The sequence below is a fragment of the Sus scrofa genome, chromosome 2, assembly GCF_000003025.6.
Source record: "Sus scrofa isolate TJ Tabasco breed Duroc chromosome 2, Sscrofa11.1, whole genome shotgun sequence".
Classification (NCBI taxonomy): domain Eukaryota; kingdom Metazoa; phylum Chordata; class Mammalia; order Artiodactyla; family Suidae; genus Sus; species Sus scrofa.
In genome coordinates this window covers 26,075,286-26,093,894 of record NC_010444.4, presented here as the reverse complement: position 1 = coordinate 26,093,894, position 18,609 = coordinate 26,075,286, and the positions used below count along the sequence as shown (strand labels likewise).

The 18,609-nt window shown below is 39.4% G+C and overlaps 1 protein-coding gene across 1 annotated transcript in view; it reads left to right on the top strand.

Moving 5' to 3' along the window:
- The window catches only part of PDHX (pyruvate dehydrogenase complex component X), a 79,942-nt gene that overhangs the window by 1,001 nt on the left and 60,332 nt on the right, over positions 1-18,609 (top strand). Inside the window, 1 exon segment of the mRNA XM_003122869.4 lies at positions 15,138-15,218. Coding sequence (XP_003122917.2) covers positions 15,138-15,218 — 81 coding nt within the window.

Below are 18,609 nucleotides of genomic sequence, written 5' to 3'. Positions count from 1 at the left end.
AGGATCATTAAAATTCTTCTTGAAATGTGTTTCGAATTATCTAAGGGCCTCTTTATCCAAAACACCCAGTGCTTCATCCTGAATTCCTCTCAGGTTGCACTGTCTGTCGCTGGGCAACTGCAGTGGGTTATGATTTAACCCTTGTAGAACTGGATTTGCCATTGAAATTCTTCATTGTTTACAAAACTTATTGTTGAAAGTTGTCTTTAAGTAGTGATATTGACAGAGCTAACACAATTCCTACGGTGTTTAATGGTATATACTGTAGTGTGCCCTGCATTATTTTTCTTTACATGAGGATGGGGGTGGGGCGGATTTTGAGTGTGATGTATTTTCTGCCAGTCTTTAGTCACTCCTCCGCAGGATGAATTGTAATATGAAAAATTAGGTGCAGTAGGCATTGCCCACATATTCTGAAGCTCAGAACAGAAGAATATTTACACAAAGTTACAGGGTATGATGAGTGCGCTGAGATTTTATGATCCTGTAATGAGAACAGTTTATTTCAATTTTTTCTACTTAATGTTTAAAAAATACCTCTTGGAGCAGTGGGTTTTTTTGTTTTGTTTTGTTTGTTTTTAACTGTGTTTACAATTTACTGTCTTCCCTTCCTCCAGTTTGTTAAATATTGAACTTTCTACAGCTCCCAGAGATTCTGTCTGGGGTAGAGCTAAGCAATTTGCATTTTACAAACAACCTTCGGTGCATTTTGATGTTTTATGTTGGTGTTTATAGAGTACACTTTGAGACTTGCTCTCTGAGAAAATCATGGAGTAGGAAGAGCTCAGTGTTAGAAATATTGTGGGAAGAGTGTTCTTAATCTTATTTATAAAACAGTTCCTTTTGAGAATCTTTGACTGTTTTAGACCCTCTCTACAGAGAAAGGGGCAAAGTGTAGTTACACTCCAAAATGTGCATGCAGTGTCAGGGGTTCTCCTGAGACCCAATTTAAGGACTGCTGCCTTTGGAAACTCTTAGGCAATTCTTCACTGATGCATCATGACATTTTGCCTACCCTATAACACACCGTGAACAACTTGTCTAACTGGACATCATCTGTGAGGAATACCAAGGAAGCTGTGTGTTTCCTAGTGCCTCCCTCCCAATATAATCCCTGGTGATTATATTGGGCCCACCTGGATGATCCAGGATTCTTGCTCCATTTCAAGGTGAAGCTCTTTAGCAGTCTTAATTTCTTTTTTAACCTTAATTCCCCCTCGTTGTAACATACTCATAGGTTGGGGTTAGGACATACTACATCTCTGGGGTGGAGGCGGGGCGTTTTATTCTCTCTGCCCCATAAGCTGATGGCTGTGTGTTGTTGGGTAACTCTAGGTTATTGGGAAATCTTGGATTTTTTTTTTCTTAATACTGAGCCAAAATTTGTCTCCTCGCCTTTCACATACAGGTTTTTGTTTTGCCATGATGAACACTTGTGGCAATCCTTATACTATTTGCATTATAAAGCATGGATGTATGGTGTTCCTTTTTGTCTGAGCATAGTGGAAACTTAGGTTTCATAAAATTAAGCAACTGTTTGGTCATCTATAGACTATGTGAATTAGGTTCAGTTATTGAGTTATTTCCTCTTTCATATGTCCATCCAGGATTTAAAAGTCTGTCAGGTGGGAAGTCACTTGAAGTTTTGTTTTCTTAAAAATGTTTGTTGGCAGCGTTTTTATGAACTACTGCATATGCCATGTGCTTAGCACTTGGTAGAATCTCTTTCAGTTTTCACAAAAGCCTAGTGAAGTTGGCATTATCTTCCTTGTTATTCGACAAGAATACTAAGCCTCAGAGAAATTGAGTGGAACTCCCAGAGCCACACAACTATAGTGTTCACGAAGACTATTACCATTCAACTCAAACAGAGTGAAGGAATGAGCCCCAGATGTGAGGTACATGGTAGCTGCTTGAAAAGTAGGTGGCCTGCTGGAGGAACAGATTCCTAGTATTTTAGCACATGGCCCATTTAGTCATGTTCAGCTTCTGGAGAGGCAGCCCTAAATTCTGTATGAGCTTTATCCTTAAAGTTATGGGGATGTAAAAACTAGGGCATGATTTCAGTCGTGTGTGCAGTGAGCTCTGAGGGACTAAGTTCAGGATGCTAAGGGACAACATAAGCAGGCTTTCTGGAGGTGGTAGCCCTCCCAGGCTAAAAGAAGAGCAGATATAAAGGGGGCCAGATGTGACATTTACATAATTGGCAAAGCATTTGCAAATAGTCTTCAACCTACCCTAAGTGATTGTTTCCATGGCTGCCATTTCGGAGAAGATGGCTTGGTTTGGAGTTAATAATTACTAAGATGTTAATAACAGTGGTCTTAAGTTGTCCCTGAGGAATAACATGTTGAATTTAAAATAACGTGTGTAGAAAAATAAATGAGATACCGTGTTTATAGGGCCTCACCCAATATATAGCTTCAGGCCTTGCATATGTAGATGTTAAACAAACATATCTGGGGAAGGGTAAAAATCTAGAAAGTTGTAAAAGGACAAAGAGGTCTGTAGTAGGACTCCAAATCCTACCATATGTCATTTTGGAAGAAAATTAAATTTATTGATAACATTTAACAACTGGGAACTTTTGGTAAAAATGGAGATTTTCGTCTTCTCTTGAACATAACAGTCTGCTTACTCATGGCTTTTCTTTCTCGGTCGTATCAGCCTGCTTTGCTTTAATGCTGATTCAGGCCCTTTATGCTCCATTGTGTTTTCACTTTAGTTCAAGTGCACACCATCATTTCTGTGATCTAATTCCAGATTTCCTGGGCAGAGAAGCTGATGACCCAATGTAGGTCAGTTGTAGTTTAGAGTACACAGGGCTGATTCCATCAAAGACTGCAGTTTGGGCATTGTCTTTCAAAAGAAAGTGTGAGTTGGGAATCGCCTGCTATTCTGACGATCTGATTAAAGTAGGAGAGCAGTAAAGTCCTTCATTTTCATTGTTTTGGGTTATGTATTGACTAGAGAAAACGGACGATCACTTACGCCGAGCAGATATAGTCTGCTCGCTAGTTGAGATGTGTGGTCATCTAAGGGAAAATAGGAAGGGGTAAAATGAGATCTTAGTAGAAGCAGCAGCAGGAGAAACTGTTAAGATTTGGATTATCAGGAAGAACTTAGTACATATTTACATTGCTTTAAAACATTCCATTGGGGATACGAGAGTGGGACATTCCAAGGAGCCATCACATTGAGCATTCACTGTTTACCAGGTTGCATTGTAGAGACTTGACTTCTCTCACTTCTAATCAAAAGAAGCATGCAAAGGCTGGTTGTGTTTTATAGGTGAAGAAATAGAGACTCAGTGAGGTTTAGCTGTTTGCCCAAGATTAGAAAGTAAATGACTACTTTGAGACTATGCACATGATAATATATACAGAGCAAGTAAAGGGGTCCTTTCTTGTTGGATGTCTCGGATTGAATTGACTTTGACTAATCACAGGGTTGGGTTCCATAGACTGCACCTTTGTGTCCTCCCTCTAGGATTCCTGTGTTGAAACCTAATGCTTTATGTGAGGGTATTAGGAGGTAGAGGCCTTGTAAGTGCCTAGGTCATGAGGGGAGCCCCCATGAATGGGATTTGATGCCCCTGGAAAGAGAACCCACAGAGCTCTCTCACCCCTTCCACCATGTGAAGACTCAGTGAGAAGATGCTGTCTGTGAACCACGAAGCGGGTCCTCATCAGCCGCCACACCCAGTCGGCCAGCAGCATGATCTCAGACTCCCCAACCTTCACAACTGTGAGAAATAAATGTTTATAAGCCAAGAGTCTCCCAGGTATTTTGTCATAGCAGTCTGAACAGACTAGGACACTGGACAGTCGGCTCACTAACTCAACGCACGTGTTCACAAGAAGGGGATGCAGCCAAGCAAAATTGGGCCTCTGCCAGCAAGAAAGAAGTTGGAAGAGTGGGTTTGGAAATAGTAAGTAGCATTTATTGAGAGCTTACCATGTACCCTGCCCCTTTCTCAGCACTTTACATGAATTCACTCAGTACTCGCCACAGCTAATGCTATGCTCTGGCGCTAGAAATCCAGTTTCAGCTCTGGGGCTGCCTGACCCCAAATCCTATTCCTTTTCCAAACCACAGCTCTCCTCAGTGCCAAGGTGTAGCTTGGCTACAGGGATCAGCAGAACAGTGTCAGCATGCTGAAATGTTGTTTGCCCCTGCTTTTTTTTTTTTTTTTTTCCTTCAGAAGTGAGACATTTTAGTAATATCCACATTGTGAAATAGTATTTCAGCAACAGTCATGATATCACTATTTAAATACTTTAAGATACTAAAATTCTAGACTGTATAAAGGAAGATAGGTTCATTTAAGAGTTAAAGTATGTGTTAATGTCCTCTCTGTAGTTTTCTAAGATGATAGACTTTTTTTTTTTTTTGTCTTTTTGCCATTTCTAGGGCCGCTCCCTCGGCACATGGAGGTTCCCAGGCTAGGGGTCGAATCGGAGCTGTAGCCACTGGCCTACGCCAGAGCCACAGCAACGCGGGATCCGAGCCGCGTCTGCGACCCACACCATAGCTCATGGCAACGCTGGATCCTTAACCCACTGAGCAAGGCCAGGAATTGAACCCACATCCTCATGGTTCCTAGTCGGATTCGTCAACCACTGCGCCACGACGGGAACTCCTAAGATGATAGACTCTTAAATATGCCTTCTTGTTGTCTAGAGCTTCATTTGCCTTTATGACAAAACGTGTAAATTCTCCAACTCTTAATGTGTGTGTTCATTCTTCTGCTGCCTTCTTAAATGGAGTGGTGGTTTCTTTTTGCCCTTGTTTCAAGATGGCAGAATAAATGGGGATTCATGTAAAATTTTGATTTCATAGTTTATTACCAAGAAGGCTGATATTGCAAGCAGAAACATCTTCTGAAGTGTTTATTTCAGGCCGAGGAAATAGCTCTGCAGCCATGCTGACATACCTAGCACTTCCTGCCAGCCTCTTTACTAACATGTCATTGGACCCTAAATGCAGGAAGGAATCAACAGACTCTGTAAACAAAATGGAGTGTATGGTGACTGTATTTTTCGTGCTTGGTAAGTGGTACATTTACTCGAGATGGTGATCTATTAGATACTTTTGTGCATTCAAGGATTTTCATATATTGATTAAACATTTCTAGGAAAGAATTAAGGTTGGTCAGTTTATAATTCAAGAGTTTCTCTGAGAATCGACCAGCCCTGATTTTTCAAGGGGCATAAATCTGTTTGAAAACTGGTAAAAGCTGTATCATTTCTTCAGAAAAAATGCATACATGCAGAATTTTATATTCTGTGATTCCAGGGAACTTGTAGATCTCTCTGTAATTTATAAGTGCCACTTAGTCTCTGACTTATTACCATAAACATTTTGGTCATTCCCTACAAAAAACAATCGTGCTTACTTTGCACAGGTATTTAGCATATCTGAGAACAAGAAAGATGTTATTTTAATATAAGGGTTCCAACTATAAACAAATGACTCAGATGCATTTACATTTATGACTGCAACAAAGACAGTAATTTGGAAATCTTGATTTATATCTGGGCTTGGGATAAGTTTACCTGTGCCTTTAGGCTGATGAGACTATTCATCTTTACCTAAACGTCTGTACTTCTCTTTCTTTTGCTCATACTGTTCCTTCAAATGCAGTGACCTTACCTGTAGTTTGAAATTTTTCTTGTTATTTAAGTGCCACCCTTGTAAGTCTTTTTAGGGTCCTGGCAGGGAATTGATGATGCTCTAAAAATGAGTTATTTGAGGAGAGTTTAACGAGTGACCATTTTTGTGAATTTAGGATGTAGAGATGCTGTGTCCTAAGGGCCTCTTTTGAGTAAGGTGCTGTGACCACCCTTAGGCTTGAAGAACCACGGAAAAGAGCACTTCACAGAACTGGAAAGGAGGGAGCCTGTGGAGAGGGGCTCTGAGGGAGTTATGTTCTTCAGTTGAAGGATCTGGCCAGGCCCAGGGTGACTCCACGAAGAGGGAGCCAGGAAAATAAATATCTTGACCTCACTCTCCTCTCTCCTTTCAGACGTCTGCTTAGGCTGCACTTTGGCTAAACGTACCTGGAGGCCAACGCTCAAGGAAGGCTGTTGATGTAGCCCATACAGTTGTGTGGGGAGGGTTGACGAGTACATTTGGACGGGCAGATGGAAGATACTTCACAAACCCACTTGACACACCCATCTGTCATTACACCTCATACCCGGGTTATAGCACCGAAACAATTCAGTACTGGATTGTGTGTATATGTCTGGTAGGTCTCACACTATGACAGGGCAAGACTGCAGGTGTAGTCTCTACACTTGGAAGAATCCAGTGTAGTTTCCTTGTGTGGTTTCCCTAGGCCAGTGCTTTGTAGAAGAGTAAGCACAGCCTCTTTATAACTGACCTGATTTTTTTATGGGATTTTTTTTTTTTTGGTCTACATTTGACTAGCTGGATAGATAGGAATCAAGTCTATGCAGGCTCTTTGGGCACTTTTTGTGGGAAGAATTTTCTTTTTGGACCAATGGCATCTAATTTGGATTTTTGGTTTTTTTCTTGTGCTTCTAATTGGAGTCATCCTTGATTCCTGACTTTCATATGCCACAGCCCTCAATCAGAAATTCTTGTTGGCTCAGCCTTTTTTTTTTTAAAGCTCTGAAGGGTGCACCCACGGCATCTGGAGGTTCCCCGCCTAGGGTTCGAATCGGAGCCACAGCTTCTGGCCTACACCACAGCAATGCAGGATCCAAGCCTCGTCTGCAACCTCCACCACAGTTCACAGCAATGCCAGATCCTTAACCCACTGAGAGAGGCCAGGGATCGAACCCACAACCTCATGATTCCTAGTCTCATTCATTTCTGCTGCACCACATCAGGAACTCCTGGCTCAGCCTTTTAGATGTAATCTGACTCCTCATCATGTCTACTCCTACCAACCAGACAGGTCCAAGCCACCATTGCCTCTTATGTAGGGTATTGCAGGAGTGTCCCAGTAGATGTCCCTCCACCACCCTTGGCCCAGTACAGACTGTTCCTGTAGCTTTCCGAGTGCCTCTGTTAAGTTATAAATCCGATCCTGTTAGTCCTCTGCTGAAAACCCTCCAAGAGCTTCCCATTAGAATGAGAGGGAAATCCCAAGTCCTTACTGTGGTTGACAGGGCCCAGTGTGATATGAACCCTCCTCCTCTGACCCCCCCCCCCCCCAGCACGCGAGCTCCCAGTGTGGGCTCTCAACGTAGGAAGCACACCGTGCTCATTCTCTGTGCTAGCTGCTTCCTCTGTTTCCGGCGCTTCACTCAGATTTGCATGGTTTCTTCCTCTCAGCTCTGCTCACCTTGTCAGAGGAGGCTTTCTCTGATCAACCAATAAAATGGTTCCTCTCCTGCAACTTGGTTCCCTTACCTTCCTTTCTTTTCTTAGAAGGATCTCCTCCCTACATACCTTTTCTGTCTCTCAGGTCAAGTGTTCTTCGTGAGTTAAGGGGAACGGTTCACACATCCATGGGTCGCTTTACTTTGTACTTAAAATCCCATAGCCTGTTATTTTAGCTTTTCTGCAAGGTTTATGGTGGTGATCATCTCAAAGCACGTGCAGTTTTTGTTGTTGTTAGTTACAGACTTGGAAACCATGTGTGTGCCGTGTATGTGGAACTGCAAACACGTTCAGTTTTTATTATTTCTTTTACTTGCTCAAACTTGTTTTTATGGCTTTCTGTTACTACTTAATGTCAAACCCCTTAACTAGGGTACCAGAAGGTACAATGGCCACCTACAATAAGGGGGTAGTCGCAACATTTTTAACTTACGGGCCCATTTTTCATTTTCATTATATTCTACTCTTAGTCACATTAAGCTGTCATTCTCACTTCTGTATTTGCATAGGACAGTTCCTTCACCTGGAATATCTCTGCCCGTCACTCACCTTGTTTTATTCGCCTAGCAGATTTTTTTTTTTTTTTTTTTTTTGGTCCTTTTGCTATTTCTTGGGCCGCTTCCATGGCATATGGAGCTTTCCAGGCTAGGGGTCTAATCGGAGCTGTAGCCACCGGCCTACGCCAGAGCCACAGCAATGCGGGATCTGAGCTGCGTCTGCAACCTACACCACAGCTCATGGCAACGCCGGATCGTTAACCCACTGAGCAAGGGCAGGGACCGAACCCGCAACCTCATGGTTCCTAGTCGGATTCGTTAACCACTGCGCCATGACGGGAACTCCTCGCCTAGCAGATTTTTTACTTTTCATTATTTTTTACTTTTTATTTTTTATTTTTTGCTTTTCAGGGCCGCATGTGCGGCATATGGAAGTTCCCAGGCTAGGGGTTGAATCGGAGCTACAGCTGCCAGCCTACGCCACAGCCACAGGAACACCAGATCTGAGCCACGTCTGTGACCTACACCACAGCTCACGGCATGCCGGATCCTTAACCCACTGAGCAAGGGCAGGGATCAAACCCACATCCTCATGGATCCTAATCGGGCTTGTTACTGCCAAGCCATGAGCCATGATGGGAACTCTACCTAGCAGATTTTTTAAATTAAAAGTTATTTTTCTTGTAAAATGTATATAGAATTGACCTTTTTAACTGTTTTTCAGTGTGCATTTCCAGGGCATTAATATCATTCACATTGTCGTGCCCCTGTCAACACTTGTCTCCAGAACTTTTTCATAATCCCAAACTGAAACTCTGTACCCGTTAAACAGTAACTCCCTCCTCCCCCCTCCCCAGTCCCCATTCTGCTTTCTCTCTCTATGAATTTGCCTATTGTAGGTGCCTCGTAAAAGCAGAATCAAAATATTTGTCTTTTGTGTCTGGCTTATTTCACTTAGCATAACGTCTTCAAGTTTTATCCATGTTCTGGCAGGTATCTGAATTTCACTGCTTTTTAAAGCCAGATCTTATTGTATGTATATATCACCTTTTGTTTATCCATTTCATCTGTCAGTGGACACTTGGGTTGTTTTCATCTTTTGGCTGTTGGGAATAATTCTCTGAGCATGAATGTACAAATACCTGTTTGAGTTCCTGCTTTCAGTTCCAAAAGAGAATGCTTGATCAAATAAATGGTAATTCCATGTTTGTTTGAGAAACCCTTGTGTTGTTTTTCCACAGAAGCTGCCTTCTTTTATTTCCCACCAGCAGTGCACAGGGCTCTAATTCCTCCCCATCTTGTCAACACTTGTTTTCTGGGGTTTTATGAGAATGAAGTATTACTAGCACACACATCAAGATTTCCTTTTCGCATCAGCTAGAATCTCTGCTCTTAGAGCTCTTTGTCTTCTCATGGCACGTTTATCTACCACTCCCTCCTACTTGTATATTTGTCTCGATTTCCCATTTAAATTATAATCCTTTGAGGTCAAGATTCTGGCCTTATACGGGTCTAGGGTCCAGGTGGCAGAAGTTCAGTAAGCATTTATTGAATGCCGAACTTGCCCTTTAGCTTTGGTAATGAATGTTAGGACAGTACCACAGAAGGTAAGACATTCGCCAGTGATGTATTAATGACAGTTTGGTGTGCAAGTGTGCAATACAGTTGAAGTAGAAATCAAGAGTTTAGGGTAGGTACTTCAGCAGTGAGAACATGGCTGGATTAGGTAAAGCGAGGATTAGAAAGGAAACCTTCACATTTAGGTTGGGAAGGTGAAAGGAACCTGTGTATCCATCTCATTACCTGAGGAAGGAATTGTAAAGTAGGATATTGTGATCCCTCTCGCCAGCTGTCTAGAGCCTGCAGCATCCACCCTCCTAACCATCTCTGGGCTGCCTATCAAAAACAAACAGCTAACATTTTTGAGACTTAATAAATAACAATAAGGAGCTTCACATTTTTGTAATGACTGCATGTGTAACCATCACATTTTTGTAACGACTTTGCATGTGTAACTCTATTTAGTCCTTATAGAACTGTTTGACAGAAGCAGTCGCTGAGGCACAGAATGGCTAGGTAATTTGTGGGTGGTGGATTGGTAATTTGAATCTAGGCAGTTTGCCTCCAGTGTCTGTTCTCTAAATCACAATAGAGGTACACTGTTGCTGGTTGAGGGTTTTTTTTTTTTTTAGTTAATGATTTTATTAAATAATACAATATTTTAACACAATAGTATATGCCTATAGTTTAAATAGTTAACTAGTGTAAAAAGGTTAAAACAGTACTGTGGGTCTGATGCATCTTTCCCTACTTCCCCAGTCATCTTCTTCCATAGAAGCAACAAATTTTGCCTGTCTTTCTTTTGGCATTTGCTCATTTCCCTCTTTTATTTTGTATATTATTTGTGGATGACTTCTGATCAGTGTTATCCTCTTGTTTTCTCTCCCAGGATAGTTATTTTGCAATTCCCCCCCTCCCGCCCCCTCTTTTGTTATGGCCACACCTGTGGCATATGGAAGTTCCTGGGCTAGGGGTTAGGGAACACCAAAATCAGTATTTCAGCAAAGAAGACTCATATGACAAGCGCTCTTTTTTTTTTTTTTTTTTTTTTTTTTTTTAATGGCTTTACCTGCCTTTATTCAAAACGCTAGTGTTAATGTTATTCTGTGCCTTGGTGTTGATTTTCAAATTACATTGCTTCATATGGCTTTATTTCATCCGGCCTGCAGATGGCAGAATTGTTTTATTTGAGCAGAAGTGTTAAAGGTTATTTTTATTTAATGAGTTCTTGCTTTGAAAAGAGAGGTGATTCAATGAGCAGCATCCCTTTAGAAAATAAGCAAATGAATGTAAGGAACGGAGAGCTGCACTAAGAAAGTACTGGGAAATTTATTTCTTCATTCGGTCTGTCTTTATTTCATGATTTTTGCGTTTGGTATATAGTCACGTAAGTGGATTAGAGCATGACGCTCAAGCAGGGCCACGTGTAAATTGGCTGAATTTCCTTTTTATTTAGTCAGAGTAATGGAGCTTAGGTCTACTTCATATTAGCCACAAAGCTATTTGTTCTACATTTGTATTTTAAGAGTTTGCTTATAGTAATTTTTTTTTAATTAATCTGGGACCTTTTAGGTTTGATGTCTAGATCATCAATTTAAAGCTTTGTTGGGTTTTGCTGAAGTATGAGTGTTTTACTCCTGGGATAAAAGAAGTATTTGAGAGGACATGAAATTAGAATTAGACCAGTATACCATATTTGAAGTTGAAGACAGAATTAGGCTGTAGAAAGATTGGGAGAACAGGTTTAAAGAAATGTAGGAATTGCTTGGAGAAACTGCTGTAAGATTCAGTGATTTTTGATAGATTATTCAAGTGCCTGATGTGGAAGATAAAAGCAGCAATATACTGAGCAAAAATGTTAACTTACTGTGTCATTCTAGTGGGGCAAAAAAGAAAAAAGAGAGGTAAGACTTGTGATGAATTTATGAGACTCTGCTTTTAAAATCCCTATGTTCAAATGTAAACTGGAAATACACACTACTGTAGTTTATTTTTTTAAATTGCTCAATGAATTTTATACATTTATAGTTGTACATCGATCATCACAACCCAATTTTATAGCATTTCCATCCCAAACCCCCAGCCCATCACCCCATCCCCCAACCTGTCTCCTTTGGAAACCATAACTTTTTCAGTCTGTGAGTCACTATCTGTTCTGCAAAGAAGTTCATTGTGTCCTTTTTTCAGATTCCACATGTAAGTGATAGCATATGATGTCGATGTCTCACTGTCTGACTAACTTCACTTAGTGTGATAATTTCTAGGTCCAGCCATGTTGCCTGCAAATGCCATTATTTCTTTCCTTATTTTAACAATTTAAAAGTAAGCTTTTTAACTGCTACAGAAGGACAGACTTTATAAGCCATTAGTTGCACTTTATTCACTTGATAAAAAAGAAATAGAACACTAAAACGACTGCATAAGGGTTAAATTCTAATACACTTTTGGGTATTATTTGAATACTAGTTGAAATAACCTGTATAACCAGTGAAGCAAAACCCCACATTTCCTTTATTCTTATTATCATTCTGCTCAGTTATGAATAGGAAATGTAATTGGTGCCTATTTCAAGGCCTTCTCAGTTTGAGAGGAGAAGGTAGACATACTGCTTGAAAAGGGAGCTATGTATGTCTAATGAAATTAAACAAAATTAGGTATAGGTTAAAACTCCAAGGAGTCTGGAAAAGCCTACACTATCTCAGTAGAATTGACAGCAGCAATGAAGGCTAGATAGTAGTTATATGCAGTCCTGTCATTCAGCACTGATGCTATGATCATATGATTACTTTCCCACTGGAAAAACAGATATTCGGAAAAGATGCATAGAACGTTCCAGTTGAAAGAGGATATACTAGAATGAAGTATGTTCTGTTATTAATAAATTAATACTTATGTTTTAGCATGAGAATGTGAAGATAGATTGGTTAGATTAATCAGAAAATGCATCGCACATTTTACTCTCCAAAATAAGCCGGTGTGATCAATCAAGAGATAGTACTGAATAATGGAAATGTCCAAAATGTCTTTCTTTGGTTTTTGTCGCCTTTATTTCAGAGGAAGGATAGTGATCTATTACAGAATTTTTCTATTTTATGGTCATTATTCAGAGAAACGATTTCAATTTATCCATGGAAGCGTGGCTATCTGAGGAATGATTATGTTTTTTATTTTTAAAATACAAAAAATTTTGAGGCTCTTGATGTGGTAATTTGTAAAATAATACATGCAAAAGTTGCATAATGTCCTCAATGTCAGGAATAATGGAAATGTGAAAGTCTTGTGGGTGAGAGATTATGATAGGAGATAGAATCACAAAGTAAATATTAATCATATAATGGCGACCAAGGTATAAAAATATTGAAGAGAGACCTTGTTTTGAGAGAATCGATTGGGTGTTTGTCAAATGTTAGAATCTGGACATAGAATCATTGAAGTCCATTTATTTTGCTTCTTTGTCATAGAAGTCTATTTGATGTATACATTTAATTTGTATATATGATTATGAAATACTCTGTCTTGTAATGCCAGGTTTGAACTTTTGGATGGAGAGAGATTATTAGGCTATTGGACACATGAAGAATGTGCACATGAACTGATATGTCTGGTTTGCTGTGTAATAGGCTATAAATACCCAATGATTAATTAATTGATCATCCGTTTGGGTAAAGCTCATCCATAAAGAACAATAGTACAGTGTAGGAGAGTATATCCTTGAGAGTTAGGCAGAATTCAAATCCCTTTTCAGTGGGTTGTAGTTTTTTCATTGATGAAATGGGCATGTTGACTTAGAGTTTGGTTTGGGCTATCATTGTTGGTGTATTAAGAGTGATAATTCTACTTTTCTTTCCTTCTTATAATTTGGTACCTATTGAGCAAGAGGCAGAAAAATCAGACAGATGGAGATACAAGTAGCAATTGCAATGCTGATGGTTTTGTTGAATTGGAAAATGTGACTTAAATCTGTGGCCTTGTGCAGTTGGCCTTCTCTGTACAAGCCCACATTTAGACTTCGGGCTTTTCTTTGAGAGGGAGAATATGTGCCTACAAAGCAAACACCCAACCTCTTTGCTTCCCAGCACCCAGTAGGCCCTGATGGTAAGAGCAGAGAGAGGCGGGCTTGCTTCCTGCCGTTTAAAGGCAGGTCCGTTTATACCTAGTGTGTGGAAGAACTGAAAGAAAAATGCAGGTCCCCTGTAGGAGGCAGGTGTTAAAATAAGGAAAAGGCTAAGGTGGGTATATTTGTCTGAGTCCTTTTCCCAGTGCCTTAGAGAGAAGTGAATGAGCAGTAGAGGGAGGATAGAGCTTTCCTTCTCAATGCTTCGCAGATAAAACTTCTTTACCATGAAGCCATAGAAACTCTGTATTTGAAATTTCAGTAAAATTAATTCAGTTTCCCAAAGGAAATATTTAATTTCATTTAACGTTAGTATTCAATTTCCTTTTTTAACCCTAAAACAGCAATTAAAAAAAAAAAAGGCCCTATTCTGACCTTTTCCACATGTGAAATTTGTTAGATGTCGTATGTTGTTTTGCTTTTTTGGGTCAAAGAGTTGAATAATTGGAGGAGAGAATAGGTTCTTTGGAACATTTCTGGAAATGTAATTTGTTACTATGGCTACTGCTAAGCACTGGAGGATGCTGTTAACTGTTTTTTTTGTTAGTGTAAACTTTATATCAGTATTAATCTAACAGCGGGGTGCTCTTTGAGTATGGTCCCAGACAGTGGGACTATGGGAAGCACATCCTGCCAAATATATAGAGTGTCTCTATTTTTGGTGTCTAAAGAAAAAGCAGCTATGCTTTATTGAGGGGTCACCCTGGTGTGAGTCACCCTTTTTGGATCCCCAGTTGAATTGTGGTATGGAACACAACCTGAGATTAAATTAACCACTTAGATTCACTTGCCTGGTCTTCCTTGATGAGGCAAACCTCTCCTTTCACATACTCAGCAACAAGAACTTTTGAGTCTTGAATAGTATAGGATGAAAAAAAAAAACACCGTCAGTTTCTTAAAGTTTAATCTTGATTATTCTGTTGTAGGTCTAATCTTGTTTTGCTGTAGAACCTTAGTTTTCTTTCTTATTTATCTTTTCCTTTGGTCATTTTACCTGTAAGTATTTTTTTTGCCAGAAGATGAAACATAAATCAACTTTTTTTTAATATTGTAAGCAGCTGGCTTGAAAATATTCATAGAGGACTTGGGGAACTATGAAAAAGGAGTTAAGAGCATTTCCAAAAAAGAGTTTGTTTGTTTTGTTTTGTTTTTTTGCCTTTTTGCCATTTATTGGGCCGCTTCCACGGCATATGGAGGTTCCCAGGCTAGGGGTCGAATCAGAGCTGTAGCCACCCTGCCTACACCAGAGCCACAGCAACGTGGGATTGGAGCCGCATCTGCGACCTACACCACAGCTCATGGCAACGCCGGATCGCTAACCCACTGAGCAAGGCCAGGGACCGAACCCGCAACCTCATGGTTCCTAGTTGGGTTCGTCAACCACTGCGCCACTACAGGAACTCCCCAAGAATTTTATTTTTAAAAAATTAAAAATTTTATGTTTCCCCACTGTTTACTGGACACTTAGTTTGATCAGTTGGATGGCTTTCAGACTGTGGAATATTTTCTTTCTCAAATCAAATTTGATGTTAATTTACTTGAACATTTTATTGATGCCTCATGATGTGCATTAGTTTTTGTGTTTAATCTTTTTTCTTTTTCAATTTCAGCTGATCCTATTAAGATATTAATGCCATCCCTGTCTCCTACGATGGAAGAAGGAAACATTGTAAAGTGGCTGAAAAAGGAAGGTGAGCAATGCATTATTAATTTCTGTGTTATTTGATCATTTTGATTTTTTTCCAATCAACTGGTTTACACAGTATGTGATATAATTGCAATAATTGGTTCCTTTGCAGGTTAATCTTTTTTTTTTTTTTTGTCTTTCTGCTATTTCTTTGGGCCACTCCCGTGGCATATGGAGGTTCCCCGGCTAGGGGTCGAATCGGAGCTGTAGCCACTGGCCTACACCAGAGCCACAGCAACGCGGGATCCGAGCCGGGTCTGCAACCTACACCACAGCTCAAGGCAACGCCGGATCGTCAACCCACTGTGCAAGGGCAGGGACCGAACCCACAACCTCATGGTTCCTAGTCGGATTCGTTAACCACTGCGCCACGACGGGAACTCCTGCAGGTTAATCTTAATTAGTTAAATAAAAATTCTCATGGTATTGTAACAAAGGTTTTCTGGATTCAGTTTGTTATCTTTTCACAAGCAGAGAATAGTAAACTACTGTAAGGCTTTTTTTCCAAGTTTTAGTTCTTATGCTTAGCTTTCAGTTTCCACATCATAAATTTGTCAGTCCCGTTAATTTGTAACTTTATAATGATTCTTTGTGTGTGTTTCCTGTAGTTAAGCAAACTGATATAAATTTCATTGGAAAGAATACCAATAATAAGAAAAACTCTTGAAAGAAGAGCAGCAGAGGAGCGTTGCAGATACTGATACATGTTATTAAGCCTCTATAATTAAAACTTTGGTATTGGTGCTTAAAAAGTCAGCATAATAGAACTGAATGGAAGTAAGGAAATAGATTTAGTTGTACATGAGTACTTAGTGTTTAAATAATGAAGATGATATTAGATTTTTTTTTCCTTGTGATATGCCAGTGATAAGTTACATATGAATCAGATACTTAATGTGCAAAAATGAAACCGTATAAGTACTAGGAAAAAGCTGGTGAATTCCTGTAAACTTGAAGTGGAATAAACACCCTACTCCATTCCAGATGCAATAAGAAAAATGTCAGTAAATTTGATGGTAAAAATAATAACTTTGGTATGGCTGAAAACACAATAAGTAAGGTTAAAAAAAAAGTAACAAATTGGAAAAGGGTATATGCAGTTTTTATCACACAGGGTTAATATTCCTGAAAGTAGAGAATAAGAAAACTATCACCTCAGCAGGAAAATGGGCAAGATACAAGAACACATGGTTTGCAGAAAAAGAATTGCAAATTGCCTTTAAACATATGAAAAGATACCTAATCTTTGTACTCATAAGAAATACACAAACTGATATTACACTAAGATATAATTTCTTACCAATCGTATTGAGAGAAATTTAAGTCTGACAAGTGGTTTTGTTGATGAGATTACGGAGGGAGTAGGGGAAGCAGACATCCTCATACATTGCTGGAGAAAATGCCAAATGTTATAAGCCCTAAGGGTGACAATTTGTCAACACCTGGAAAAGTTATCTTTATATTTACTCTTTGGCCAGGAGGCAGTTCTATTTTTAAGGATCCTATCTCAAGGCAAAAATAAGAAAAAACACACAAATGAACTGCAACAGTGTTTGTAGTAGCAAAAGGTGGAAACAATATAGAGGTTGGTCCATACAGAGTTTGATGAATAACTTATGCTGCCTCCACAACTATAAAAAGAAATGAAGAATATTATCATAGAATAGAGAGTCTCTCTTCATTCTCTTATTCAGTATTCTGCTATTGTAAAGTGGTCTTCGAAGGAAAAAGCAAGGTGAAGACCAGTAGATACAGTAAGTATCATTTACTGAAGAAAGGAATGGGAGTACCAATATTTGGAAAATTAAAAAGAAAAGATAAAACCAAATTTTTTTTTTATCTTTTTACTGCTGAACATGTGGCATATGGAAGTTGCTGGGCTAGGGGTCGAATCGGAACTGCAGCTACAGGCCTCTACCACAGCCACAGCAATACCAGATCCAAGCTGCACCTGCAACCTGTGCTGCAGCTTACAGCAACACTGGATCCTTAACCCACTGAGCAAGGCCAGCGATCGGATCCACATCCTCATGGGGACTATGTTGGGTTCTTAACCCACTGAGCCACAACAGAAACTCTGATAAAACGAAAATTTAACAACAAAAAATCGTTACCTAGAGAGCAATAGAGGGAACAGTGTGGTGACAAGAGGAGTAGAAGCTAGATTTCTCTGAATATATCTTGTTTTTGTATCTTTAACTTTGGAACAGTGTACATATTTTGCCTAATTTTAAAACAAAGTTTAATTTTAGAAGATCCCTAAAAATTGAAACCAAGTGAAACAGAACCTAATTATATATTGAGTTGCTGATATAACCGTGCAGAGAGAAGCTATTTCAGATGTCACTAAACTTGACTATATATCTTTACTAAATTGTAACTCAAGAACAACGCTATCTCTAAAAATATCTGAAACTGTTTACTTATAGTGGTTATGTTGGTATTGTTATTCTAACGGTTTTTTTAAAATGAATTTTATGAGATAAACCAAATGGGTGATCAATATGCTATTACTGGGAACCCAGCCATTGGTGGTGTTTAAAGGAAAAATAGATGAAAGATAGCTAATGTTAAAGAAAGATCCTATGAGTAAATGTTCCAGCTCTTTTCCCTGGCAGGACCTGGGAAAACAACAAACCCACTAGCAATGAGCCCCCCCAGCAAAGAGACTGTAGTCTCTAAATGCCATTTCCCACTAAAGTAAACTAACGCTTCTTGGAAAATAGCTACTTCTGGGTCTGGAGCAGAAAATGTACAAGATGAATTTGTAACATCTTGTCAATTTAGAAAGCAAATCAGTTATCAAAAACTCCTGAGGGCATCCTAAAGGGGACTCAGAAGCCAAAGGTGGGGGGACAATTTGAGGATCAATAAGTATAGTAACTACAGTCAATTGAAACACATTAAATATATTTGAATTTGAACTTTACAGTAATACTGGAGAAGACACTAATAGTTGTTCTACTTTAGGGGATGCTATTAGATTAACTCATTTTGAAAACTGGTAGTAAGTGGAAAGACTCAAATGTTTTTCCCAGACTTTCCTATGAGAACCATAGCTCAGAGTCACCAAGTAGTTGATGAGAATAATTTTTTAATTATTGGCATATCCCAACTTTTAAAAGACAGAGGAATGATAGAATGTCACTGTATATACTTTTGCACCCTCTAATAAATTAAGGGATATAGCTGGTGATCATCATTGGTTGATAATATCAGAAAACCAGACAGTACACCCCACCAACTATTAGACTGACTTGCCAGAAAACTGACCTGAGTGTGATCAACCCAGTAGTAACTACCATTTTCCAGGAAATATAGGAGAAAGAGGGATGTATTCAGCGACACTATGAGGAATATATCAGCAAAATCCAGACTGTGGGGATTTCTATAGG